Raw genomic sequence first — 27379 nt, forward strand, 5'->3', positions numbered from 1 at the left:
CTGGGTGGCAGGAATGGTAGAACTGGTTCTAATATTATTAATTGACAAAGGGGCAGCCTTGTGAAAGCATGTGTTTGCTGGAAAGGGGGCCTGGGGGGAGGAAGGGTGGGTCACGATAGCTCCTGCTTCAGGACCAGTGGCGCAGGTTGGTTTCGAAGTCCCAGAAGTCTTCGTGCAACATGCAGGTTCAGGCTTGACTTGATGTTGTCCTGTTTATGTTTCCCAAAGCCAGTGATGTCCTCTCATTCTTGGCGAGTGAGGCCTTCCCAGTTCAAGAGGCAGCTTATCTTTCATTGAGCATGTGCTCAAGTGAGCACCAGCGCTTGTCACATTCCTGCACACGTGATGGCAGCCCATCCCTTCGTCAGCTAGAGAGGTGTGGTTTCCATGAGAAAGCTGAGCGGCTCAAAGAGGCTTCTCTGTCACTGGGAAGGTTTGTCTCTCACACACAAACAGAACCACACAGTGTGCAACTCAAGTCCTCTTGGTACAGTGGTAGAGTTAGCTTTAAGATGACATGTGGGGAGTGCCTCTTGAGAGAACTTCTTAGCAGCAGCATATATATTCTTCATAGTGTGTATTTGCACCCTGTGATTCCATTGCAAAAACTGCCCAACTAGGTTGGTGTCCCTGTGGACTTGGTTCTGGGTCTTTGGGAGTGCATCAGTGCCCAGGGGTTTCAGTGCCCTGTCTATGTTTGGATGCCCAGCTGCACCTCTCTTCGCTTTAACCAGTGTGTCTTGCCTGCCTGCCTGCCTCTTACTACCCTACTCAGAAGACTTGCTCAGATGTGTGCAGAGCTGCTGGCAGCAGGACAGCAGTAGATCTCCTGATGCAGAGAAGCTGCTGGGAGAGGGCTCTGATCCGCATGGCCTTTTGCAGTGTGCATTGTCACACGGCCAGTCCTGTGTGGACAGGTGGTTTGAAGCTGTGCCATGTATGTTGCCACGCATCCCTCCCTCTGCCTGCCCTCTTTGGGGAGGAGGTGCTGGCACTACCAAAGCACCCAGGACTTGCCTCCCTTACGTTGTGCTGTTGTCCCTCTTGCTTCAGCTGAGGCAGGTGTGTCAGCCTGGGGGCGGCAGCAACATCTACATTGTTCTTGGTGGAGTGCTTGAACTCTCTGGACCATGACATGCTCCTGGGCAGAAGACAGCCTGCTTACTGCTGGGTTGGCTGGAGGTGGGTGGCCTTTGTCCTCCTTTGCTGTAAAGGCAAAGGAGCAGGGAAGGCTGAGGAACCAACGTCTCATAGTCCTGCTTGTCAAACATTGTATTCTTGTGCCAGTGACAGTCATCTTTGTGCAGCTGGGAGTGGAATGAGCCTCCAGGCTGCTGCTGAGCAGACGCACTATGCTCACGTTGCCTAGAACCGTCACTCTTTGGAAGCCCATTTTTGATAAGCGGAGAACAAGAGCAGCCATGCTGGGAAGCTAGCTGGTGTGCCTGGCTGGCATCATCTGGCACCAAGTGTGGTGATGCTGTCTTGGGACGGTACCTGGTCTAGATGCCTCCAAAAGGAAAGGACCATCACAGTACAAGTCGTGATGCCTGTAGGCAACCTCCGATTTCGGAAGCAGGCTTTCTCTGAACGGCGGATGCAGAGGAGTGGCAACAGGATGCAGATCTCTTGTTGCCTCGTGTGCTTCCCGAGGCGTCTGGTGGGTCACTGTGAGTAGATGCGGGAAGCTGGATTAGGTAGACCCTTGGCCTGATCCAGCAGAGCTCTTGTTATGTCCTTTTTCTGACTGCCAGTGGAGGAGAAGGCTGAACAAGTGCCAGGATGGGTGGGCAGAGGAGGAGGCTACCAGAGTGAGGCCACATAGCTGTAGAACTTGGAGTGCTGGAAAGCTGAATGCCTGCCCTTCCCTCTTTGTCCATGTCACATTAACCCATCGTTTTTATCTTTCCTTCTTCTGCAGAACTGCCGCTGTACTGACTGAAGATGGCCGATGGATCCAAGTAGGTCCAGCTCTTTGTTTCCCTCCTGCATGTAAAAAGGGGTTAAAGGCACCAGATGTTTCTGGCTTTAGGGTGGACAGCAACTGCTGCACTTTCTCACAAGCCCTGGTTTCCTGTGGTGCACATAATGTATGACCAGTCCAAGTGCATTTTCAGCATTTTTTTTCCTGGCCATGGAAGTGGCAAGTATTTTATAAATATAATACAGTAAAAGTCTCTGATAACAGTGATGTCACAGGGAGGCAAAACTGCCTTCTCTCCTGTGAGATGTGTGGGACAAAGAAATGCAAGACAGAGTCAGGTCCCCTCCCTTCCACCAGCTGAAATCCTTCAAATCTTTGATGGGCTTTGTCAATTCAGTTAGAGGATTTCAGAAATAACTCTTTTCCAGCTCGAGATCCTTCTAAATTAAGAACATAAGAACATAAGAACAGCCCCACTGGATCAGGCCATAGGCCCATCTAGTCCAGCTTCCTGTATCTCACAGTGGCTCCACCACATGCCCCAGGGAGCACACCAGATAACAAGAGACCTGCATCCTGATGCCCTCCCTTGCATCTGGCATAGCCCATTTCTAAAATCAGGAGGTTGCGCATACACACCATGGCTTGTAACCCACAATGGATTTTTCCTCCAGAAACTTATCCAATCCCCTTTTAAAGGCGTCCAGGCCAGATGCCATCACCACACCCTGCAGCAAAGAGTCCCACAGACCAACCACACACTGAGTAAAGAAATATTTTCTTTTGTCTGCCCTAATCCTCCCAACACTCAATTTTAGCGGATGTCCCCTGGTTCTGGTGTTATGTGAGAGTGTGAAGAGCATCTCTCTATCCACTTTATCCTTCCCATGCATAATTTTGTATGTCTCAATCATGTCCCCCCTCAGGCGCCTCTTTTCTAGGCTGAAGAGGCCCAAACGCCATAGCCTTTCCTCATAAGAAAGGTGCCCCAGCCCAGTAATCATCTTAGTCGCTCTCTTTTGCACCTTTTCCATTTCCACTATATCCTTTTTGAGATGCGGCAACCAGAACTGGACGCAATACTCCAGGTGTGGCCTTACCATCGATTTGTACAACGGCATTATAATATTAGCCGTTTTGTTCTCAACATCTTTTCTAATGATCCCAAGCATAGAATTGGCCTTCTTCACTGCTGCCGCACATTGGGTCAACACTTTCATTGACCTGTCCACCACCACCCCAAGATCTCTCTCCTGATCTGTCACAGACAGCTCAGAACCCATCAGCCTATATGTGAAGTTAGGCTGGTTCCTCAGGCTACCCCAATGACCTAACCTGAGGAAAAATTGCATGCAGAAAAAGAGGAGTGGGGCTGGGAGGCCAGGGGAAGTATGGGGCCTGGAGGCGAAGTTGTAAGCCATTGCACCCCAGGAGAAAGTAGAACAAATATGTTTACTGTTTCTGTGGGGTTCAAGATACCTTGACTTGCCATTTCCATGCATTTTTGTGCAGAAGGGCATTCGTATGTGCCTTAAAGCTAATCTTAAACAGGGATGTTTTATTTTTGGAGTTTGGAAGTGGCTGACACAGCACTCTGCCAGCTAGTGCACCTTGCCAGACGACTGGGCAGGTGGCAGGATGGGAGGCGGGGAACGGTGGGAATAGCCACAAGAGTCAAAGAGAGTTGGGGGTGGGGTCAGTCCGCTCTGTGCTTTGAGAATGAAAACAATTTCATGAGAGCATTTTAAGTGGGCCACTTTGGAGTGCCTTCTGGATCTGAAAACGAGGCCCAGCTCTGGCACAGAAATGACATAATCCCAGTGCCTCTCTCTCGGCTGAGGTCAGCAAGGTCTTTTTATAGTCAGGCCCAATTGTTGGCTTTGGAGGCCTCTTTGACCAGGCACATGAATCGATCTCACTGACTGGACTCTAATGTATGCTTGTTTAATATTTTAAAGAGCATTTTAATTGTGGTTAGCTGCTTAAAGTGTGAGAAACATGGAAGGTATCTGGACAGGCTGCTGTTAGGGGGAGCGTCAGGGAAGGAAGCCCGAACCCTTCTCCTCTTGGGCTCTAGGTCTGGCCTGGGTTTCTGGGTGAGAGAAGGCAGCCTGGAGACTTGTGCTCAGAAGAGTCCCAATCCTGCAGGCGCCCTTCTTTTCCCGTCTGCTCACGTCAAGGGAAGCCGATGCATGACATGATGCTTGCTGGTTGGTCTGAGTGGCTGGTGTTCCCCCAACTCATTTTGTCCCTCTGGTCTTGTCCGCAGAGTGTTCAAGAAGACCAGCCCCAACGGGAAGGTAAGAACATCCATTGAAAGTGAGGGTGCCCCACAAGCACACTGGGCTTGGGGGACTCACGTTAGACCTGGTCCCCAGGGCTTTCTTGAGGTGCATAGCAAAGAAGGCTCTGGCTGGCAGACCAAAGGCAGCCCTTCAGAGGGGCCGTTCAGAACAGGTTGTGTCACGAGAAACCCTTGGGGTCCTGCCTTGAGCATCACTCATCCACGGGAGTCTCCTGCCCCTGCCTCACAGGAGTCATGGAGCCCTGTCTCCACAATTCCCAGCGAGGGAAGGGTATCAGGATTAGTATAGGGCCCAATCCATCCGTGATTGCAGTCAAGCACCTGGGTCTCCAACCTGAACTGCCCTCACCAACTCCTGGGCTAAATCCAGTGGGACAGCCGGCCTCCCAAGCTGGTTCTTTGTTGCACTTTTGGTAAGGCAAAAACAAAAAAAAGATAGTGGCACCCATTTAGGTCAGGGAAGGAGCCATCAGGTTCCACAAAAGAAGGTTCTACAAAAGATACCATAGGAGTCTATGGGATGAGAAAGTATGGAAAGCTGGCGCCAGTGGTGGGATTCAAATAAATTAACAACAGGTTCTATGTCCTAATGAGCAACTCAGCTTCAATTGTCTGCCGCAAAGGAAGTTGAAAGACTACGGCTACACTCCTATACTGTACAGTACACACTTTCCTGGGAGTAAGTCCCATTGAACATAATGGGACTTACTTCTGAGTAGACAGTCATAGGATTGCACTGTAACTTTAACACGCACCCAATGTCTAAATCCAAATTGCAAGGCTGCAATTCTGTCCTCTATAGTCATACTTACAGGCCTCTGGCCACTAGTTTCCAAGGAGGATAAACATGCGGCTGAAATGCACACTTCAAATGGACATTTTTTCTTGAATTCTCAAGGCAGTTGTATAATGAAATCAGGAAGGCACCAAGAAGAGGAGGTGGGAACTGCCAGGGCTCCAGGTTACCAACCTCTGGAGACACCACAGCAGCATAGCACCTTAACATCTGCACAAACCAACTTGCTGCACTGGGCTTTGAGCTGGGCCACCTTCCTTCTCAGTGGGAACTTGGTGATTTTTACCAGAGCAGTCAATCCTCTCAAGGATCTGGTTCACTTTTAGGAATAATCTAAAGGAACTTTTCTGCTAGAGAAGGAGCAATGCTAACTGTACCATCCTCAGCACACTTACCTGGGAATAGCAGCCCAATCCTATGCAAGCCTACACAGGAGTAAATCACATTATATAGTCAATTGGGCTTGCTTCCCAGGTGTGAGTAGGATTGCAGCCTAAGGGCTATCCAACTTTCCAGAGCCAATGCAGCCACATTGCAGTCCCGAGGTAAGGGAACAAACATTCCCTTGTCACAAGGAGACCTCCAGGACTAGGTGCTGGAAAGTTACAGTTAAGAGGACTTAGGACCCAATCCTATCCAATTTTCCAGTGCCAGTGCAGCTGTACCAATAGCGCATGCACTGCATCCTGTGGTGGGGGGCAGGGAACATTTGTTCCCTTACCTCAGGGCTGCATTGTGACTGCACAGGTGCTAGAAGAAAGCCTCACTGAGCACAATAGGACTTACTTCTGAGTAGACATGCATAGGATTGTGCCCTAAGGCTGTAATCCTACTTCCACATTCCTGGGAATAAGCCCCATTGGCTATAATGAGATTTACTTCTGAGTAGATATGCATAGGATTCTGCTCAAAGGCTGCAATCCTATCCACACTTTCCTGGGAGTAAACCCCTTTGGTTATAATGAGACTCTATAATGAGTAGGCATGCATAGGATTGTACCCTTAATGAAGTAATGTTTTGTGCCACATTCCTGCCTTTTTTTAACCTGAGGAATTTCAGCTGTGGGAGCATCGCCTCTATGTGTCTGATAGTGTATTATACAATCCTTGTGTAACAACACGTTGTATTGCAATGAAAAGATCCCAGGCACAAAACTGCATTCCCAAACCCCAAGGATGAAAACCAACCCCATGGTGCAGTCCTGTGCTTGTGGGAAGTAAGGGCACAATCCCTATGCTTGTCTACTCAGAAGTAAGTCCCATTATAGTCAACAGAGCTTACTGAAGCATGAGAGCCCAAGCTTATGCATGTCTACTCATTATAGTCTCATTATAGCCAAAGGGGCTTACTCGCAGGAAAGTGTGGCTAGGACTGCAGCCTTTGAGCACAATCCTATGCATGTCTACTCAGGAGTAAGTCATTATAGCCAAAGGGGCTTACTCCCAGGAAGGTGTGGACAGGATCGCAGCCTCAGTGACAAGGATGAGATGCTTCCTTCCTTCGCCTTCTGATTGACAGTGGCTGCAATCACTTTCCTGAGAGTAAGCCCCACTGAACAAAATAGGAGTAACTTCTGAGTAGACCTGGTTAGGATTGTGCTCAGTGCCTACCCAGAGGTAAGTTCCATTGTGTGTCCATGGACGTGCGGCGGGGGGGGGCTCGCCCTCGGGGGCAGAGGGGGCTCTTTGAGCGGGAGCTGCTCCGGCACCCTCCTCTTCGTCCCACCCGCGCCCCCGACCCACCTGGAGAGCTGAGCCCAAGGAGCCTCAAGGCTCAGGAGCAGTCTACTCGCCAGTCAGCCAGCTCGGCCGGGGAGGGGAGGCATGGGGAGGGCAGCTGGGCTGCTTCTCTCGCCCTCGTCAGCAGGCTGCATCTGCGGGCACGCCGGCCATTTGCACCCTTTCGCAGGAGCTGCAAAAGCGAGCTTGCAAGGGCTGGTGAGCAGCAGCCACGTCGCAGGAGACTCCAGTTGGCCCCTTCAGTCCCAGCAGCCTCGGCACCTGCTGGGACCGACCCCCTTTCCCCCCGGGACGGGTTGGCCCCACACGGCTGCTGCCCCCAGGAGGGTTAGCCCTGACATTTCAAGGCGTGAGCTCCCTGGCCAGCAAACGGTTCTTAGAACCAACAGCTGGATTAGGTAGGGGTTCTATAGAATAGGTGAGAACCTGCTGAATCCCACCACTGGCTGGTGCCCATGTCCCACGTGTCCTCTTGCTCTGTGTGGTCGGTCCAGTTGTTTGTTGACACCCTGTTCAGTCGCCTCCAAGAAGCACAATGCCAGGCCCTCTCCCATTTCTTTTCCAACCTTCGTCCCCACGTCCCTCCTTGAGTTCCACCTAAAGTTGCTGGCCAGGGCAGACAGGGCAGCCAGCCCTTGTGGAGAGCCACCCCCCCTCCCGGGAAAGCAGCCCCGGCCTGCCTGCTCCGCTTCCCCCCCTTGCACAGCCAGGTGCCAGGCTCACTTTGGAGCCCTTCTACAAGGTCTCTTGTGCCCTGCTTTCAGCCCAGAACTTTGGGGGGTGGAGGTGGTCTTGACCCATGCAATGCAGCACACATGAATGAGAAGCAGACTCCATCCTTGGTGCAGATTCATCTTTGATCTGCAGAGCTCGCCTCCCTCTTTCCTTGCCTGGGGGGTGTATTCAATGTGGACACCCTGTGGCCATCTTTCCGTGTGTTTGTGGGCCAGCACTCCTGATCTGTTTTTCATAGTCTGCCAAACTCCCCCTCCCTGCAGCTCCTCACACAGCTGTGCTGTCTGTGGCAGGCTCCCTCTGAGTGGCTGCCATGCCAGCAAGTGGCTGAATGAAGCAGTGACTTCCCAGCCCACCAAGGGGCCTTTGGTTCAGGCCATAGAGAGCCAACTTCAGCTGACTTGTCTCTTGGGCCAGAGCTTGGAGATCTCTCCCGCTTCCTTTCCTGTTCTCCACTGCTCTCCTCCCCCAGTTATTCAGCCCCAGTTCTGCCTCGGTCGCCCTTCTAATTTGCCTGTATTCTTCCCCCCCTTTCTTGCACCATCATCACACACCCCTTTGCCTTCCCTTGCTCTCTCTTTCCCTAGTACAGAGCATCTTGGAGCCCAACATGTGTGAACTGCAGAAAGGGTTTAAACTATAGCACTCTTAGTTTGGATTTCTCTTCCCTGCATTTGTAAATTTAAAAAAAAAAAAAATAGTGTAAAACCCACAATAAAAGTGTGCCTGTTGCACCTTCTCCACCAATCTGCTGTGCCGTGGGCCACTCATAGAGTCCTGGTGCACAAAACAGGTTCCCCCTGTGAATGTGTGCCTGAAAATCACCCCCTTTAACACCCTGTGGCCGAGCCCTGCACTGAACCCTGATGACATGTTGGGTCCTGCCGCTTCCACAACAGGGACTGAGCCTGGCCAGGTGGCACGTCTGTGGGCCTTGACTCAGTGCCTGAGCAGGCCACTCTCCTGTGCCACTCCTGGGCATGGACATGTCCTGGAGACACAGTAGAATAAATGTGCAAGCAGCCTGTTGAGTAACTACTGTGTTGTGTGTGTGTCCCCGCAGCTAACAATCTACCTGGGGAAACGAGATTTTGTGGATCACGTGGAATTTGTGGAGCCTGTAGGTGAGTCATTCTCATTCTGTCCTCAACATCCCAAATGGATTCTTCAGCTTCTGTGCCATCAAGCAGACTAACAGTCTAGGTCAGGAGTGTCAAACATGAAGGCTGTGTGGTGAATGGGCTCTCCCAGCACCACCATCAGCTGCTGAGCTGCAAAGTGATGCCTCGACAGAAGGGGCACTGCTGAAAGGGCAGCCCGCGTGATAATTGGGCTCTCCCATATCCTCAAAATATGGTCAAGGTTTTTCTCTTTTGTCACTTGTAGCAAATGAGTTCCTAAGTGAAGAAGTGCTTATTTCTGGCTGTCACTTCCGGCTTTTAGCAGGCACTGAGAATGCTCTTCGGCCTGCTGTATAAAACGAGTTTGACCCCCCTGCTCTAGGTCTCAGTCATGAACCAAGTAAGCAGAAGACCTTACTTGTGTAGGGGCCTCCATGTGCAGTCTTCACTGGGTCAGTGCATTCTTGGACCTGGTTTATATGCGCAACAGAAGAGGGTGCATAATCTTGAAAAAGTGCCAGGTAAGGCACCACGAGTTTAGCATCTGGGCGAGGAGAAGGCAAGTGGACCTCTGAGTTTTGGAGAAGGAGAGGAGGAGGATGAGTAAGTGTACTCTTTCTAACTCTTTGTGTTTCTAACTTCTTGTCTTCTAACCTTAAATCAACTTTGAAATTTAGCTTTACCTAAGTTAGCACCTAATCTAACCTAAGGGAAGGAATCTAAGGTCCAGCGAGGTGGGGCACAGGAGCTAGGTGAGGGCAATAAAAATTAAATACGTAGGAGCGTACAGAGATCTACTCTGAGCAGGAGCAGAGTCCTACTCGAGAGTAAGAGCCCAAAGGTCAGGCACTTGGACAAATAAATAAAACAGAGGATGATAAAGTGGACAGCAAGTTTTTCCACTTTGTTTTAAGTTAATCCTATACTTAACCCAAGTTAAACTTAATCTAAGTTAGAACATAATCCAAACAGTTCAGTAAATTGGGACACAGGATCTAGGTGAGAGCAATAAATAAATAAACTCAAATAAAAACTAGCTTGAGGTTAAAAAACAGTCTAGCCTAAGAGAGCTGAACTAGGAGGGTAAGAACCTAGGAAGGTCCAGTTTCCAACCAGACAGGGCAATTTTAGCATATTCATTGACCTTTAGGAGGTGATAAGAGCCCCATTAGGCTAATCCAAGCAACCCATTCAGGGGCCTGCAGGGCATTAAGCCCATCAACAGCCTTTTGTCTTCCTGAGTTTTTGTAATCTCACCTGGGAAGACCAGCCCCCCTTTCAATCAGCAAGGAGGGAGGAAGGAGGAGCTAGCTAGGGTTATAAAGCTAGTGCCTGCCACCGCGTGAGCCTCTCTGCAGAAGTGTGCGTGGCCTCTGGGACATCCAGTGCCTCTGGGAACAAAGTGCCAGGTAAGGCACCGCGAGTTTAGCATCTGGGCAAGTTCAGCAGCAGGGTGAGGAAGCCAGGGCCCCAGACACCGCCCTTCTCTTCCCTTGTGAAGAGGGCAGCAAACCAGTGTAGGGTTTTTTAAGTACCCCTAAATAAAAAACAAAAAAAAAGCTATGTAGTCAGACAGCCAGCAGCAGGGCGGGGGCTATCCAGTATTTTGCATTGAGTGTAACATGTATGACTATATGCTTCTGGGGCATAAGTCATGGGTGTGTCCTCGGTGCAAGGACATGGTCCAGGGTCTCAGGGAACGCATCCGCTCCCTTGAAGCCTTGGTGGCCTTCCTGGAGAAGCAGAGGCAGGCAGAGAAGGACCGAGGGGAGACTTTCGGGGACGATCAGGCTTCGTCCCAACCTCAGGCATGCAGCTCCTCAGCTGCCTGGGTGGGAAGTCTCGGGGCTGGAGGACATCATCCTGGAGAGGAGGGAAACAATCCCCTAGGGGGGACCCCTTCTCCAGGGGACGGGCCCATTTCTGAATGCACTCAGGATACTCCTCGGCGGGAGGGGGGTCGGGGGCTTCTTGTAGTGGGGGATTCAATTATTAGAAACATAGAGAGGGGGGTTTGCGACGGATGTGAGGACCTCATGGTGACTCGCCTGCCTGGTGCGAAGGTTGCGGACATCACTTCTCATCTAGACAGGCTGGTAGACAGTGCTGGGGAGGAGGTAGCAGTTGTGCATGTCGGCACCAACAACGTGGGCAAGTGTAGCCAGGAGGTCCTGGAGGCCAAATTTAGGCTATTAGGTAGGAAGCTGAAAGCCAGGACCTCAAAGGTAGCATTCTCTGAAGTGCTACTTATTCCACATGCAGGGCCAGCTAGGCAGGCGGAGATCAGGGGTCTCAATGCATGGATGAGACAGTGGTGTAGGTTCGTTATGCACTAGGGAATGTTTTGGGACAAGCAGGGCCTGTACAAGAGGGACGGGTTTCACTTGAACCAGAATGGAACCAGACTGCTGGCGCATAACATTAAAAAGGTGGCAGAGCAGCTTTTAAACTGATCCCTGGGGGAAGGCCGACAGGAGCCGAGGGGCATCCGGTTCAGGACTCCTCATCCCTATGGGACGAGGATGGGGAGGTTAGATAACAACAAGACAAAGGCAGAGTAGGAGAAGAAATTGGGAAAGGTAGCGTGATGGGATGTGATAGACCGTTTGGCACAATGAGAGGATTCGGGGACAAAGGAGCGAATAAGCAGCCCATCCTGGGGCATTCCGTGTACAAATGCTTTTATGCGAATGCCTGAAGTCTCCGAGCAAAGATGGGAGAACTGGAATGTCTGGTGACAAGGGAAAACATTGACATAGTGGGCATAACGGAAACCTGGTGGAATGCGGAGAATCAGTGGGATACCACAATCCCGGGCTACAGGAGGGACAGGGAGTGGCATGTTGGAGGTGGGGTGGCTGTTTATATTAAGGAAGGGATAGAATCCAGCAAAGTAGAGATTGAAGGTGGGTCCGACTCCACCATAGAATCTCTGTGGTTTAAATTACCAGGCCTGAGGAGCGATGTAATACTGGGGCATACTATCATCCTCCAGACCAGAAATCGGACGGGGACCTTGAAATGAGGAAACAGATCAGGGAGGTGACAAGGAGGGACAGGGTTGTAATCATGGGGGACTTCAATTATCCTCATATTGACTAGGTGTCAGTTTGTGTTCTGGTCACGAAAAGGAGACCTGATTCCTTGACATGCTAAATGACTGTGCCTTAGAGCAGCTAGTCATGGAGTCATGGACTTGCCTCAAATGAGGAGGCTAGTTAGAAGGAGGTTGAAAGGGAAGGTAAAAAGAGTCCAGTCTCTCCAGAGTGCATGGAAGCTGCATAAAACCACAGTAATAGAGGCTCAGCAGATGTGTATACCACAAAGAAAGAAGGGCTCCACTAAATCCAGGAGGGTGCCCGCATGGCTAACTAGCCAAGTTAGAGAGGCTGTGAAGGGCAAGGAAGCTTCCTTCCATAAATGGAAGTCTTGCCCTAATGAGGAGAATAAAAAGGAACATAAACTGTGGCAAAAGAAATGTAAGAAGGTGATATGGGAGGCCAAGCGAGACTATGAGGAAGACATGGCCAGCAGCATTAAGGGGAATAATAAAAGCTTCTTCAAATATGTTAGAAGCAGGAAACCCGCCAGAGAAGCGGTTGGCCCTCTGGATGGTGAGGGAGGGAAAGGGGAGATAAAAGGAGACTTAGAGATGGCAGAGAAATTAAATGAGTTCTTTGCATCTGTCTTCACGGCAGTAGACCTCGGGCAGATACCGCTGCCTGAACGGCCCATACTGACCGAGGAGTTAAGTCAGATAGAGGTTAAAAGAGAAGTTGTTTCAGACCTAATTGATAAATTAAAGATCAATAAGTCACCAGGCCCTGATAGCATCCACCCAAGAGTTATTAAGGAATTGAAGTATGAAGTTGCTGATCTCTTGACTAAAATATGCAACTTGTCCCTCAAAATGGCCACGGTGCCAGAAGTTTGGAGGATAGCAAATGTCACACCGATTTTTAAAAAGGGAAAGAGGGGGGACCCGGGAAACTATAGGCCGGTCAGCCTAACATCTATACCGGGTAAGATGGTGGAATGCCTCATCAAGATAAAATCTCAAAACACATAGAAGAACAGGCCTTGCTGAGGGAGAATCAGCCTGGCTTCTGTAAGGGTAAGTCTTGCCTCACAAACTTTATAGAATTCTTTGGAAAGGTCAACAGGCATGTGGATGCGGGAGAACCCATAGACATTATATATCTGAACTTTCAGAAGGCTTTCGACACGCTCCCTCACCAAAGGCTACTAAAAAAACTCCACAGTCAGAGAATTAGAGGACAGGTCCTCTCATGGATTGGGAACTGGTTGAAGACCAGGAAACAGAGAGTGGGTGTCAATGGGCAATTTTCACAATGGAGAGAGGTGAAAAGCGGTGTGCCCCAAGGATCTGTCCTGGGACCGGTGCTTTTCAACCTCTTCATAAATGACCTGGAGACAGGGGTGAGCAGTGAGGTGGCTAAGTTTGCAGACGACACCAAACTTTTCCGAGTGGTGAAGACCAGAAGTGATTGTGAGGAGCTCCAGAAGGATCTCACCAAACTGGCAGAATGGGCAGCAAAATGGCAGATGCGCTTCAATGTCAGTAAGTGTAAGGTCATGCACATTGGGGCAAAAAATCAAAACTTTACATATAGGCTGATGGGTTCTGAGCTGTCTGTGACAGATCAGATCTTGGGGTGGTGGTGGACAGGTCAATGAAAGTGTTGACCCAATGTGCGGTGGCAGTTAAGAAGGCCAATTCTATGCTTGGAATCATTAGAAAAGGTACTGAGAACAAAACGGCTAATATTATAATGCCATTGTACAAATCGATGGTAAGGCCACACCTGGAGTATTGTGTCCAGTTCTGGTTGCCGCATCTCAAAAAAGACATAGTGGAAATGGAAAAGGTGCAAAAGAGAGCGACTGAGATGATTTCTGGGCTGGGGCACCTTCCTTACGAGGAAAGCCTATGGCGTTTGGGCCTCTTCAGCCTAGAAAAGAGGCGCCTGAGGGGGGACATGATTGAGACATACAAAATCATGCAGGGGATGGACAGAGTGGATAGAGAGATCCCTGGAACCAGGGGACATCCACTAAAATTGAGTGTTGGGAGAGTTAGGACAGACAAAAGAAAATATTTCTTTACTCAGCGTGTGGTTGATCTGTGGAACTCCTTGCCACAGGATGTGGTGATGGCATCTGGCCTGGATGCCTTTAAAAGGGGATTGGATACGTTTCTGGAGGAAAAATCCATTGTGGGTTACAAGCCATGGTGTGTATGTGCAACCTCCTGATTTTAGAAATGGGCTATGCCAGATGCAAGGGAGGGCACCAGGATGCAGGTCTCTTGTTATCTGGTGTGCTCCCTGGGGCATTTGGTGGTCCACTGTGAGATACAGGAAGCTGGACTAGATGGGCCTATGGCTTGATCCAGTGGGGCTGCTCTTATGTTCTTATGAGGTGGAAGAGTGGGCCGCATTTCGGGATGCAGTGTGTGTGTGTGTGTGTGTGTACGCGCACGCGCGCCATTTTAGTGTGCTGCCACGTGAACACTTGTAGCAGACTGACCAAACAAAACCAACCCTTTTGCACGACAAGAAACATTTTATCCAGACGATGAGTTCCTCAAGAGATGAACATCGGGGGGGGGGGGGGGGAGGAAGCGCGCCTGTTGGAAGAGCAGCTCCTTTGAGTGCTGACGGTGCTGGTTAAATTCCACTTACCATTAATGCATTTCTGGTCGTGTTCTCCTGGGATGTGCTCTCCTGTGAGTGATGTCTAGGGCCAGTCTTTGGTGAAAGGGGTGTGTGAATTTTCCACAGCATGTCAGTCTTCTGAATGACGGTGTGTCCAGAACTTCTGCCTTGCTGGTTGCAGCTGGGTGATGAGAGAAACGGCTTCTCACCTGAAGTCTTTTGCAGTCTTCTTGCCTAAAAAAGGCCCAGGACCACTTCCCTGCTTCCTGTGGCGGTGATGGCTTCTGCTTGTCTCACTTTGGATTGGTAAAGGGAGGGGAATGGATGGGAGGAAAAAGTGTGGAGGCGACGAGAATCGTGGGCTGGAAGAGCAGCACTCTCTCATTCTGCCCTTCCTTTTCCAGTCTGGGGAGTGGGGAGGGCACTGGTGGTGAGTGGAGTGGAGGTGGGTAGCCCACGCTCCCTGCAGGTGCTTCCTGAGGTAGCTGCCTCGATGGCCATCTGTGACAAGTCTGCTCTGAGGAGTGTAAGCTGCCCAATCCTATCCAATTTTCCAGTGCCGGTGCAGCCATGCCAATGGGGCGTGCAGTGTGCCCTGTGGTGTGGGGGTCATCACAGAGGCCTCCTCAAGTCATGGAGACATTTCTTTCCTTACCTCAGGGCTGCATTGCAGCTGCACTGGTGCTGGAAAGTTGGAAAGGTTTGGGCCCACATTCTCATTTTATCCTCAAAACAAGCCTAAGCGAGTGTGCTCATGTGCAAGCGTGTGCGATGCGCTTCACAGCTGCTCAGGAGGCCAACCTCTTGGCAGCTCACTGACCTTCAACCTGACCTTTATACACTCTCTTCTCTGTTAATCTACAGTTGGGATTGCCTTGCTCGATCCGGAGTACCTGAAGGACAGGAAAGGTAATTGCCTCAGTTGTCCCAAACACATATATCTTTGTGGTGCTTTTACAAAAGTAGGACCATTTGGGGAAAGTTGTAGTCTGTGAACAGTTGAGTTTAATCTCACTCTGCTGTACCCAACCAATGAAGGAAACCCCAAGCCATCATTCCTTCTATCCCCCCATCTCTAGCACTGTCAGCAGGCACGGAGCTTATGTCCGAGCTGGAATGTAACAACAGGAGTCTTATTGAAAGCACCGCTTGTGCGAGCGTCAGTCTTTCATGTACATGATCTCGGTAACCAACCATGACAGTCCAGGAAGTCAGGCTTATGAGATTGCCCTTTGTTCCAGGTGGGGGGAAACAAGCTTGATATCTGAGGCTCCCCCTGCCGGTTCAGGGAGGTGCTGAGGTTTAAAGGACTGATAATCCAGTCCACAGGTCAGCCCTTCACCTCTGTGCTGCCCTCACCCTAAAATCTCTCCCGTTGCAAAATAATTAATTTGCTACCTGCATGGAGACACTGCTAATTCTGAACAAACGAAACACCATCATTCTTCCTCGCGCCTTCCTTCCTCAACCTTCTCTCGTCACCAAACTGTTTCCCAATATGCCCCCCGCGGTCCCCACCCTTCACCCTCTTACTGGCCTTTCCTTTCCTCAATCCTTGGCAACAGTGTACGTGACGCTCACATGCGCCTTTCGCTACGGCCGAGACGACTTGGATGTCATTGGGCTGACCTTTCGAAAGGACATCTACGTCCTCACCACGCAGATTTTCCCTCCTGTGCCAGACCAGACGCCCAAGTCACTCACTCCTTTGCAAGAGAAACTGATGAAAAAGTTGGGAGAACACGCCTACCCCTTCACCTTCGAGGTACTCAGCACCACGTGGAGTTTCTCTTCCGTCTTTTCCCAAGAGTTCCCCAAATCTGGAAGTTCTGGGGATTTTTTTTTGTTTAAAAGGCCCCCCAGGAGTACTGATCGCATGTCTGTTGACCTGAACATGTTAGAAAGAGCTTTATCTGCTAAATCTCTGTTAACAGGCCAATGTTAAAAGGAACTGGGCCAAATAATTGGTAATCTTAGTGAGAGCAGAAGCTACAATATCTGAATCCCAGTTCCAACTTCAAACCCTGCAGGTGTTTGAAGCTCTACAAATCTTCCAAGTGCAGAAGAAGAGACACAGGAGTGCTAAACCCCGAGCCTGCTGGGGCAGTCCTGGGACTTGGCATTTGTGCAGACTCTCAAGACCACGTCACCTGCACTGTCTGGTGTAGTATTCTACTCTCTACATTACAGAGGAGGGTGTGACTTGTGGAAGGTCACCCAGCCCAGGAGTGCATGGTGAAGATGGGCCTAAAGGCTGTTCGCATACAAGGATGGATGTGGCCTCCTCCCTCAAGGGCAGCTGCTGCTATGGAGGGTTTTCAGGCACAGGGTTTATTTTCAAGTAAAAATTTAAACCACCAGAGACTCTGCTTCAAACAGGAAGCCTTAACTCGTTGACAACCCCAGAGCTTGAACAAAACTCACTAGCCCTAACTGGCTGGTGGGGGGACCCAAGACTAGTGACCTCTGGGTCTGATCCTGCAGACCAGCTATGTTCCTAAATGAGAATGGCCAAGAGCTCATCCTGTGGGCCAGGTCACTGTGGAAAGGGGTCAGTGGGTGGTTTTGGAGCCAGTGGACTGAAGGAGGGGCTCAGCCATGCAGTCCGTCCTCGTGGTTTTTCCTTTCCCCTCCTGAGGCCACTGGGGGGCCCCTGCACTGCATGTTGGCAGGGGGTGCCTGAGAATGGATGAGCAGCAGCTCCTCCTCCTCCTCCTGCCCTCCCCTTTTGCCTGTGGAGGCCAGAGGCAAAGATGCAAGAGCCTCTAGGGAGCCACCCTGGACCGGTTTATCCAGCAGGCCCAGCAGTGCCCACAATTCCCCAGTGATGCCCCAGTCTGAGGGTCCTGGCCTCAGAGGTGGGGACAGCAAGGAGGCAGGGAGGAGGCAGTGATGCCATCCCTAGGATTGTGTCACTCAGGGGGCTGCAGGGGCTTGGCTGTACTTACCAGAGCCTCCTGCAGCCTTCCAGGGGTGCGGGGAGCCCTGCATGACCATCTGCAGGACTCCCCGAAGCTTTGGAAGTGAATGTGGAGCGATCGCACCCCGCCCCTGCAGAACCAGAAGTGGAGCGCGATCACTGCCTTCCCCTGCCCCTGCTGCCTCCCCCCCCACAAGGTCTTAGAGAGATTCAGACTCTCCGAGAGAGTTTGAAAACTGCTACTTTAGGAGCTTATGGAAGAGTTTTAATTTCTTTTAAAACCAGAAAGGAAAAAATGACTTCTAGACTCAAAGATAATGTTTTGATTTTTTTTCTCACTTTAGGAAAAAAAAATGTATTAAATTTTGCCTGAAAGAGAAAAAAAAAGTTGAAGTATTTAAAGTCATGCAGAGAATTTTAATGTTGCTGTTGTTATGGTGGGGGAGCATGAAGGCAAAAGAGCCTGGGGCCCACAAGAGTCCCACATGGCCTGGAGCCACCTCCTTGGTAGAGAGAGGTGATGCTCCCCCATGCCGCTATTGCTTGTGGTGCCGAGGAGTTCTGGGCTCAGGACTGGAGCACGAGGCCCAACCAGGCCTGACGTGACCGAGCCCTGATGCTGCTCACCATCAGTGAACGAACCGAGATGCCTCCTCATTCGTTCTTCTGTCTTCTTGGATAAGTAAAAGTCCTGCTGAAGTTCTCTTCTCTTTTCCCTCGTGTTCCTAGATGGCAACCAACCTGCCCTGTTCTGTCACTCTCCAGCCTGGGTCCGATGACGTTGGGAAGGTAAGCACCGCTTCTGGGTAGCTGAGCTCTGAGGTGTGCAGCTGCGTGGCTTAGAGGCAGCAGTGGGGGGAACTCTTTTCCAGCAGCCACTCTGGCATTCTGTGAACCATCCTGAAAGTGCCCCACGGCCTCAGGCAGGAGATCGGAGCAGACACCCTGCCTGTCCTGCAGCTTTTGTTCTTTGGCATGGATGTGGGTGACTCCTTCAAGCTTTAGGGTGTAACTACTTGCAAATCCTTCCTGCCGGTGATTGTCAAGGACAGTTGTCCCAGGCCTTTGTAACCCTTGCCCTTGTGTGTCTTCCTCAGTCTTGCGGTGTGGACTTTGAAGTCAAAGGATTTTGTGCTGAAAACCTGGAGGAGAAAATTCACAAGAGGTAAACTCTGAGCGGCTTGTGCAGTGTCGGTTGTGTTCATTTTCTTGCTTCCTTCCATAGGAAAGTGCATGCAGTTTGGTTCCTCTTGAGCCAATGGTGACACTTGTGTGTTGTTTCAGCCTCTGACTGTTACTGTCGTTAAGAATATTTACATTCTGCAAGCAGCATATAAATGTTCTTAATAAGGAAAAAGCAGAGCCCTCTTTTCAGTTCTTTGCAAAGCCATGAATGGGGATGTGGGAAAGGCAGTCGTCCAGCTTAAAAAGCTGCCATAGACGTATACTGAGCCCAGTCCAGGCAAAATGTGAGGTGACAGTAGCACCCAACCACTATGAAGTGAGACAGAAGTCATCAGTAATTGATGCTGTCAGGTTTTCCTTACCCAACATTCCTGTCACTTCCAAGGGCTGCCTTGTGAGGGAGCCAGCCTGGTTGGCACGAGGGAAGCCGGTGCCAACGCCTTTAGGGGAACGGGCCAATGGAATATCTCTGCGAGCAGAGAGAAAGCACCCGACTAACTGACATTAGTTTATCTAAGCTGTTCCCTGAAATGGAAGGGTGAGCGAGACCACAGCAAGGGAGCGGAATCCGGGGTAGTGGGGAGTGTTTCTGAAGGAACTTGGAGCTGTTCAGCTCTGCTTTGACAGTTTGGGCTCAACTAGGTTGCAGTAAAACTTGAGAGGATGGGAAAGAGCCAGGGTGCGAAGACCAGTCAGCAGAGAAATGTGAGTGAGGACCCAGCCTTGACTCCCAGCTCAGCCTGGCCCAGACTCAAAGTTGTAGGCAAGCTAAAAAATCAGAAAAATCAGAAAATCAGAGTGCCGGGTCAGGGAAAGCGAGACATTACAGGTAGGCTAATCAAGCCAACCAGGCCTGACCATTCACGCCCTGGGGACTGATACTGCCTTAGTAGTTCCCATTGCCCACTGTCCTGAGGAAATTGCCCTTCCCGGGGCTGACCCCCATCTACATTCAGTTGCAGCCCCTTCCATTACACAGGCCCCTCCTTCTCTGTTTGGCCACAGGGAGAGGTAGAGGAAGCTTCCTAGAGACTTGGAGCAGACTTGTGAGGGAGGCTGCACTATGTGCGTCAGAGAGCCCCAGGGATGAGGCCTCCTGGTGCAAAGAAGGGTGGTGCCAGAATCTGTGCACATTAATATGGCCCCTCTGGCAAGAAGGCTCGGGCACTAATAATCCTCACCCCTCCTAAGAACCCAGCTCCCTAATTACAGAACAAAAACACAAAGGAAGATTTAGATTCCGAGTAAAGAAACCTGAAGAGCCCCCAGAGAAAAACGAAGCAAGCTGAACAAGTCTTGAGGGCAGGACTCCAGCAGGGGTGTGTGTTGTACTGAGCGCCCACCCTGCGTATGGCCGCCTGCCTGCTAGGCAGAAGTTGTGGGCAGTGAGTCCTGGGTGGCATGACTTCCTGGCTCTCAGGGAGCAAGTGGCTGACCTAGAGAAGTGGGGAGGTCTGTGGAGGAGGTCTTCGGGGATGTGCTAGAGGGCTTCCACTCCCAGAATGGGAGGTCCACTGCCGCTCCAGAGAAGGAGAGTCTTGGGGAAGGAGGACATAGGTCTGAGGAAGAGGATTTTTCTTCAGAAGGGACCCAGTTCTTGGATGGTGGCCCTGTGTGCCAAGGATACTGTGTGCCAGTGGGGGGGGGGAGGGGGCTCCAAGTAGTGGGTGTTTGTGACAAGCATGGCAACTTGCCTGGTGGGTGCAAAGGTGGTGGACGTTGCTCTGCTGGTGGTGGTGCTGGGGTGGAGGCTGTGGGCCGGGGTGGGGACAGTAGACAGGCATGTGGTGCAGGGTGTCCCATATTGGCTCCCCCCTCCTCCAGTCTACTTTATTACACCTGGCAGCTGTTCTGGCTTTAAGAACATAAGAGCAGCCCCACTGGATCAGGCCATAGGCCCATCTAGTACAGCTTCCTGTGTCTCACAGCGGCCCACCAAATGCTCCAGGGAGCACACCAGATAACAAGAGACCTCATCCTGGTGCCCTCCCTTGCATCTGGCATTCTGACATAACCCATTTCTAAAATCAGGAGGTTGCGCATACACATCATGGCTTGTACCCCATAATGGATTTTTCCTCCAGAAACTTGTCCAATCCCCTTTTATAGGCATCCAGGTCAGATGTTGTCACCACATCCTGTGGCAAGGAGTTCCACAGAACAACAACACGCTGAGTAAAGAAATATTTTCTCTTGTCTGTTCTAACTCTCCCAACACTCAATTTCAGTGGATGTCCCCTGGTTCCGGTGTTATGTGAGAGTGTAAAGAGCATCCCTCTATCCACTTTATCCTTCCCATGCATAATTTTGTATGTCTCAATCATGTCCCCCCTCAGGCACCTCTTTTCTAGGCTGAAGAGGCCCAAACGCCATAACCTTTCCTCATAAGGAAGGTGCCCCAGCTCAGTAATCATCTTAGTCGCTCTCTTTTGCACCTTTTCCATTTCCACTATGTCTTTTTTGAGATGCGGCAACCAGAACTGAACACAGGTGTGGCCTTACCACGATTTGTACAACAGCATTATAATATTAGCCGTTCTGTTCTCAATACCTTTTCTAACGATTCCAAGCATAGAATTGGCCTTCTTTACTGCCGCCGCACATTGGGTCGACACTTTCATCGACCTGTCCACCACCACCCCAAGATCTCTCTCCTGATCTGTCACAGACAGCTCAGAACCCATGAGCCTATATGTGAAGTTTTGATTTTTTGCCCCAATGTGCATGACTTTACACTTACTTATATTGAAACGCATCTGCCCATTCTGCCAGTTTGGTGAGATCCTTCTGGAGTTCCTCACAATCACTTCTGGTCTTCACCACTCGGAAAAGTTTGGTGTCGTCTGCAAACTTAGCCACCTCACTGCTCACCCCTGTCTCCAGGTCATTTATGAAGAGGTTGAAAAGCACCGGTCCCAGGACAGATCCTTGGGGCACACTGCTTTTCACCTCTCTCCATTGTGAAAATTGCCCATTGACACCCACTCTCTGCTTCCTGGCCTCCAACCAGTTCTCAATCCACGAGAGGACCTGTCCTCTAATTCCCTGACTGTGGAGTTTTTTCAGTAGCCTTTGGTGAGGGACCGTGTCAAACGCCTTCTGAAAGTCCAGATATATAATGTCCACGGGTTCTCCCGCATCCACATGGCTGTTGACCTTTTCAAAGAATTCTAAGAGGTTTGTGAGGCAAGATTACCCTTACAGAAGCCATGCTGACTCTCCCTCAGCAAGTCCTGTTCATCTATGTGTTTGGAGATGCTTTTTGAGAACATGCTCAACTGTGTCTTCCACTTGCAGGAACTCAGTGAGGCTGGTGATCCGAAAGGTCCAATTTGCACCCCTCAGCACAGGCCCAGCACCCAAGTCTGAAACCACCAAGCAATTCATGCTGTCTGATAAGCCCCTGCATCTGGAGGCTTCGCTGGATAAGGAGGTCTGTGCCATGTGCAGCATTTTCCAGAGCCATCTGTCCCCTGTTGCTTTTGCCTTGTTCCCCTGCTCTCCTGTGGCCCCTTCTTTGGCTGTGGATGGGAGCAGCAGCTGTGAAACCAAAACTCCTGTGCCAGCCACTTGCTTTGTGGCCTGTGGTGTGAGCGATGGGTCTTTGACCCCAGGGCCCGGAAGCTGCAGGTGCCCTGGCTGTGAATTCCGCAGGCTTGACAGACATGCTGTTGCCCCCAGGCTGCAGAGCCTCTGAGTCTCCCACCTCCTTCACTGTCTCTTTGGCTGCTGATCATCTTGTGATGCCTGAATTGTGATACTGCAAGAAAAGAGGGAGCTTTGGGTAACAGACTTCTGTGGTTTCAGGTTTACTACCACGGAGACCCAATTGGAGTGAATGTCAACATTAAGAATGACACCTCCAAGATTGTGAAGAAAATCAAAGTGGCAGGTGAGTCTCCTTTCCGCTGGCTCTGCGGTGACCCTTGCGTTCTTGCAGTGTTTTAGGGCAAAGAGAGATGTCTAGTACTGGGGAAAACTAGTTGCGGAGTGTGCTATCAAGTCACAGCACTTCCACCTCCAGAAGAGTTGTGTCATCCTCTAGTCGCTCGTGTAATGGCTGCTTTTCTCTCTCTCTCTCTCTCCAGTTGAGCAAATCACAGATGTAGTTCTCTATTCGCTGGACAAGTACACCAAGATTGTCTGCTCAGAGGAGATGGAGTGAGTGGGAGTGGCTGGGCTGGGCTGGGGCAGGAGAGGGAGGTGAGGGGGAGGGTTGCATTCCCGTTCTGGCTGCCTTGGAGGCAGGTGGAGCACAAGCGCACTGTGGGAGCACCAGGCAGCAGAACTTTGGTCCCAGGCGGCTGCTGGGCTCTGGTCCGCTCTGCCTAGAATAGTCTTCGCATCCTTCTGGGGCACTGCAAACCCTTTGCCCTTGGACTGGGTGACTTAAAAGCCAAGGCAGTGCTGTGGCACAGAAGTCTCAAATGCCCACCTGGTTCCTCCCTGCAGGACTGTTCCAGAAGTAAGTGGGGGAGAGGCAGAGCTGGACACTGGGCAGTTGCTCAGTTCCAGGAGAGTCCAGGAGTTTTGGGGGCAGCTTCAGTCGGGTCAGCCAGGCACATTTTCTTTGCTGTCTACATTAGGGATGCCTTTGTAGACGGTTCTTGTCTACATGCAATTGCCTGGTGGTTTTGCCACCCAACAACCCCCCAGAAACCCGCAAAAGTTTAATGCTGAGAATCATCAGCCCATCATCTTTTGTTTGGAAAATATAGTTGGCACATGTCAAGAGTGTGAGCGCAGAATGCAAACCATCAGCTGCTCTGGAGAAATCCATGACGAACTGCGTTCAGGTGTCTTGTTGCTGCCGTGTGGGTGAAGCATGTTGGTGTTGAACGAGCCTCGATTACCCCAAAGCCCCTTCAGAAACCTCAGGGGCTGCAAACTGCAGGTGTCCAGGTTCTGACAGGGGCAAGGTGTGGTTTGGTCTCAGCTCTGCTGCTGCAATGGCCGTAGCCTCCAGTGCTCTTAAAGGTGCTTTTAAAGCCCCCAAGGACTTGGGGCTGAGACGCCTGAATGTCTCCCCCCACCACATGTTGGGGCCAAGGAGGGAGGCTCTCCTGATGCCTGGTGGGTAGAGAGAGGGCCTTTTGGGACGTGACCTGCCTGCAGGCCTCTGTTTCCCTCCCTCCTGGCCAGGCTTTCGCCTCCCCCCCCCCCCCGGTTTGGTCATCTGTTTCTGCTCTCGGGTGTTTTGCTGCTTATGCCCTCTGGAGTTCTTCTGCCATTGGGTTTTTCAAGGAAAGAGACATCATCATGTCATTGCCAAATTTATGGGTTGCCGAGCTTTTGGGAAGGAGCAGCTGTGGGGAGCTCAGCTTGGGAAAGGAAGTCTCTTGCCTGCCCAGTTCGTCATGTGATGAATGGAGAAAGGCGGAGCCTCCTGCCTGGACTTGCGGAGGTGGAGGGCAGGTTTGCTTCCTCTTCTTTGTCTTTTCTTCTTGGGATATGTTCAGACTGTGCGAGCCTGAGTGGACGGCTCTGCTGTTTCCCATCAAGTGCAGGGTGAATTGGGTGGGAGGCTTCACCTCCCAAGCTGAGCTCCACACAGGCAGGATCACTTTGGGTGGCAGGTTGGATCCAGTCTGTGGGCCGTAGATGGCTGACCCCTGCCCTAAGGGATGACAAGTGGGGTAAACATCATAAAAATAATGACAGATCACTGTGGTCTGGTGACGGGCTTGTAAGGCAGAGCTTTCACCAAAGGTACCTCTGCTTTCTTGTGCTTCATCCCTTGTAGGGAGAACGTGGCGGCCAACTCCACCTTCTCCAAAAGCTACAGCGTGACCCCCACTTTGTGCAACAACCGTGAGAAACGAGGCCTGGCGCTGGACGGCAAGCTCAAGCACGAGGACACCAATCTGGCCTCCACCACCATGTAAGAGGAGCACCTCCCTCCCCCCTGCTTGTGGCCCGTCGCTCCCCCCTTCCACCTGCACCCTTCCCTCAGTGCTCCGTGTTTTTACTCCTAGGCTGAGACCTGGAATGGACAAGGAAGTGCTTGGGATCCTGGTCTCCTACAAAGTGAAAGTCAACCTGATGGTGTCCAGAGGAGGGTAAGCATGTTTCTAAACATTCACAGAGAACGATCTCATGGGTGAGATCAGAACGTCTTCTGGATTCTGGGGCTGGGAAACGTTCTGTTCTGTTGGAACAAAGTGGGAAAAAGCGCTTGGCTCAGCTTGGCACGGTGCAGCCTGGGTGTCGCGCAAGACAGCAGAGGCCGCGGCTTCTCTGGTGCGAACACCCGATTCACTCATTCTGCTTGGTGTGCCAAGTTGCAAAGAGGCTTCTTACCAGGAGCAAGGCAAGGTTTTGATCGTCAGATACTGTTAGGTGTTACATGCCTGCAATCAGATGTATCCTCTGAAGGTCGCCCTAATCGGTCAGGGTTTGTGTGGGCTGGAAGAGACCCGAGCCCCCTGTCCCATTCAGCCCGCATCTCTCCAGAGCTTTTGGACTGTGCATGGACTCGGGAGTCCATGGGCTGGCCTGCTGGAGACCAGACAAACCCAAGCAAACCCTCCTGGCTTGCAGCAGTCATCGCTGCCCATTGAAATGGATGCCTAGAGCCTGCCTACCCAGGTGGGGAGTCCAGGGGCAATTTCTTGTGTCCCCGAACAGGATGTTTCCGTCTTTGTGCTATCACCTGCTATTAAGTGTTTTTCTCTCCACAGCATACTGGGAGATCTCACATCGAGGTAAGGAGCGAGTTGTGTGGCGTGCACACTGTGAGGCGTCTCTGTTATTGTGCAGTGGTGAAAATCCCAGTGCTTAAAAGACGGCAAGAGTCCCAGTGCCTTTGTGTGCCTCGCTTACTCCATCTGTCTGTGTTGGATTTCACAAGTGTTGTTCACATGAAAGGTGCAGCAGAGGAAAGGCTCTGTGGGTGTTGTGTGACTGTGGGTGTGTTCCTGTGTGGAAAGGCTGCTGCACTTGGGTTTTTTTAGTCGGTGTGCAAAGAATCTGAGCACAATGATCTCACTGTTGCCAGAGTTTGGGCAATCATGTGTGGGCACCTGAAGTGATGTGGACAACTACCTCTGAGGAGTCCAGCAGGGTGAGCAGGGAGAAATCCAGCATTGCCAAAAACAAACAATTTAAGAGACTGAGAAAAAGCAACTTGGGATGCAATCCTGAGTGGCAGGTGGGCTGATGCAAGTCCCTCACACCAGCCCATCACCATCTTGAAAGTGCCATAAAGCACTTTCGTGCTGACATAAGGGGAGATAGGCCGGCACACGGACTTGTGCTGACGTGGGCCCAGGGATGGGGGAGTTGCTGCGACTGAGCTTGGCCTGTGCAGGGGTCTGGGGTGTGTGGGGAGGAGGCAGGAGGGAGGTGTTTTGGGGTGGGGGAGGGCAGGTGGCAGGAGTTCCCGTGGCAGACAGGGAGTGGGAGGTGGGGCCAGGATCCGGCACTTATGCCAAATCCTAGCCCCGTTCCCGGGTGGCCTGGGGCAGTCCCGGGTTGCTTGGATTCGCGCCACCGATTTAGGTGGTGCAGATCTGAGTATACCCATTGGAGCTGCTGCAGCTCTCCCTGGGGTAAAGGGAAGAGGTTCAAGGGTCAAGCCTTGGACAGCCACAAACTTGCTCTGGATACAGTGCAGACTCGCCAGCCTGCCTGTTCAGTGCAAGATAGGATGGGGCTGCCCAAGTGATATAATTTGTTAAACAGAATTTTAAAAAAAATCTCAGGTAACCAAAAAATCTACCAAAGTCAATAATGTGCCTAATCAGTGGGTGGAGCCAAGCTGGTGGCAGTGAAAGAAAACAAGGAATTGGACACATAGAGGAAAAGGGGTTTGGGGGAACCCTTTTTCACCCTGAAGTGGTGAGTGGCGAGTGCTGGACACATGAGTGAGTGCTAGAGCTTTCCTGCACACAAGACCTCAGGGCCACACAGCGAAATGTGCCCCACTCACAAACCGCTTTGTGAACTATATTTGTGGAAAAGCGGTATAGGAATACTGTTAATAATCATAATTAACGGAGGACCTTGATGTCCCAAGAAGTGGCAATGGCCAGTCATGGAGGTGGCAGGGAAAGGGGACGAGACACCTGCGCAGGGCTAGCTGTTCGCCGTGATCGCGATTTGGTCCCCCCTCCTGAGTCGGAGGCTGCAGATGAGCCCTCTGCATGGCCACCCCGTCCCACTGCCTTGGCCTGATCCAGCAAGCACTGCTCCTGGGTACTGTGGCTGGTCCTGAGCTTGCATAGCCCAGCAGATGCCACTGTCCTGCATGAGCTCTGTGAGCTCCTGCACTCATTGGCACAAAGCTCTTCCGGCTTCCCCTCGGGATGGTTTCCACTCAGCACTGTGTGCTCTCCCTTTCAGTGACGTTGGTGTGGAGCTGCCTCTTGTTCTGATGCACCCGAAACCTCCAGACAGTGAGTAGAGTGTGTTTGCTTTTTTGAGACCCTTCTGGGACTCCTTACTTCCGCCTCCCCCCCCCCGGCCACCACTCCACAGCAGATGTGCTACACCTGCCCCTCCTGTCCTGTTTTTGGATACCACATGATAATCAAGTCAAGGTGCATGTGTAGTATCAGTTCTTATCAGGTTTAATTTTTTACTCCTGCTAACTGGGTAAGATGCACTCTTTCAAGTGGGTGCTCCTCTTTTATCTAGCAGGGAGAGAGTAACAGGCTGCCCTCACCCCAGCAGTGTTTCTTCTTGTGGCTGTCTGCTGGTGTCCTTTTGCATCTTTTTAGATTGGGAACCCTTCTGGGAGTCAATAGTTGATTTTCTCTGTAAAACACTTTTGAACTTTTAGTTGAAAAGCAGTGTATAAATACTTTTGATAGTAGTAATAATTAAGAATAGGTGCATTAGAAACTGTAATACTTGACATGGTTAACCAGCTTACGTCTCTTTCCTCCTCCTCCTTTCTCCCTGGAATGCCTTGATCACCTACAGCATCGGCAAGGTAAAGAAAAAACTGTCTTAAATGGCTGTCCCAGGCCAAT

The 27379-nt window shown here is 51.1% G+C and overlaps 1 protein-coding gene across 1 annotated transcript; it reads left to right on the plus strand.

Annotated features, from left to right (window-relative positions):
* Nucleotides 1–1925: 1925 nt before the first annotated feature.
* ARR3 (arrestin 3) lies at nucleotides 1926–26808 on the plus strand. Its single transcript, XM_066639918.1, has 14 exons — nucleotides 1926–1961; nucleotides 4194–4224; nucleotides 8564–8624; nucleotides 15164–15208; nucleotides 15865–16064; nucleotides 17949–18008; nucleotides 18317–18384; nucleotides 21702–21837; nucleotides 22212–22296; nucleotides 22493–22565; nucleotides 24148–24285; nucleotides 24380–24463; nucleotides 25085–25108; nucleotides 26748–26808. The coding sequence occupies exons 1-14, from the start codon at nucleotides 1945–1947 to the stop codon at nucleotides 26806–26808; spliced, it is 1083 nt and encodes a 360-aa protein (XP_066496015.1). The 5' UTR covers nucleotides 1926–1944.
* The last annotated feature ends 571 nt before the right edge of the window (nucleotides 26809–27379 follow it).

This window comes from Tiliqua scincoides, chromosome 12 (assembly GCF_035046505.1).
Source record: "Tiliqua scincoides isolate rTilSci1 chromosome 12, rTilSci1.hap2, whole genome shotgun sequence".
NCBI lineage: Eukaryota > Metazoa > Chordata > Lepidosauria > Squamata > Scincidae > Tiliqua > Tiliqua scincoides.

Excerpts from the sequence above, each read along its gene's own strand:
- ARR3 (XM_066639918.1), top strand. Across the intron at positions 22,566-24,147 it reads GTCTGCTCAGAGGAGATGGA|GGAGAACGTGGCGGCCAACT; the intron begins GTGAGTGGGAGT and ends CATCCCTTGTAG. Across the intron at positions 24,464-25,084 it reads CTGATGGTGTCCAGAGGAGG|CATACTGGGAGATCTCACAT; the intron begins GTAAGCATGTTT and ends TTCTCTCCACAG.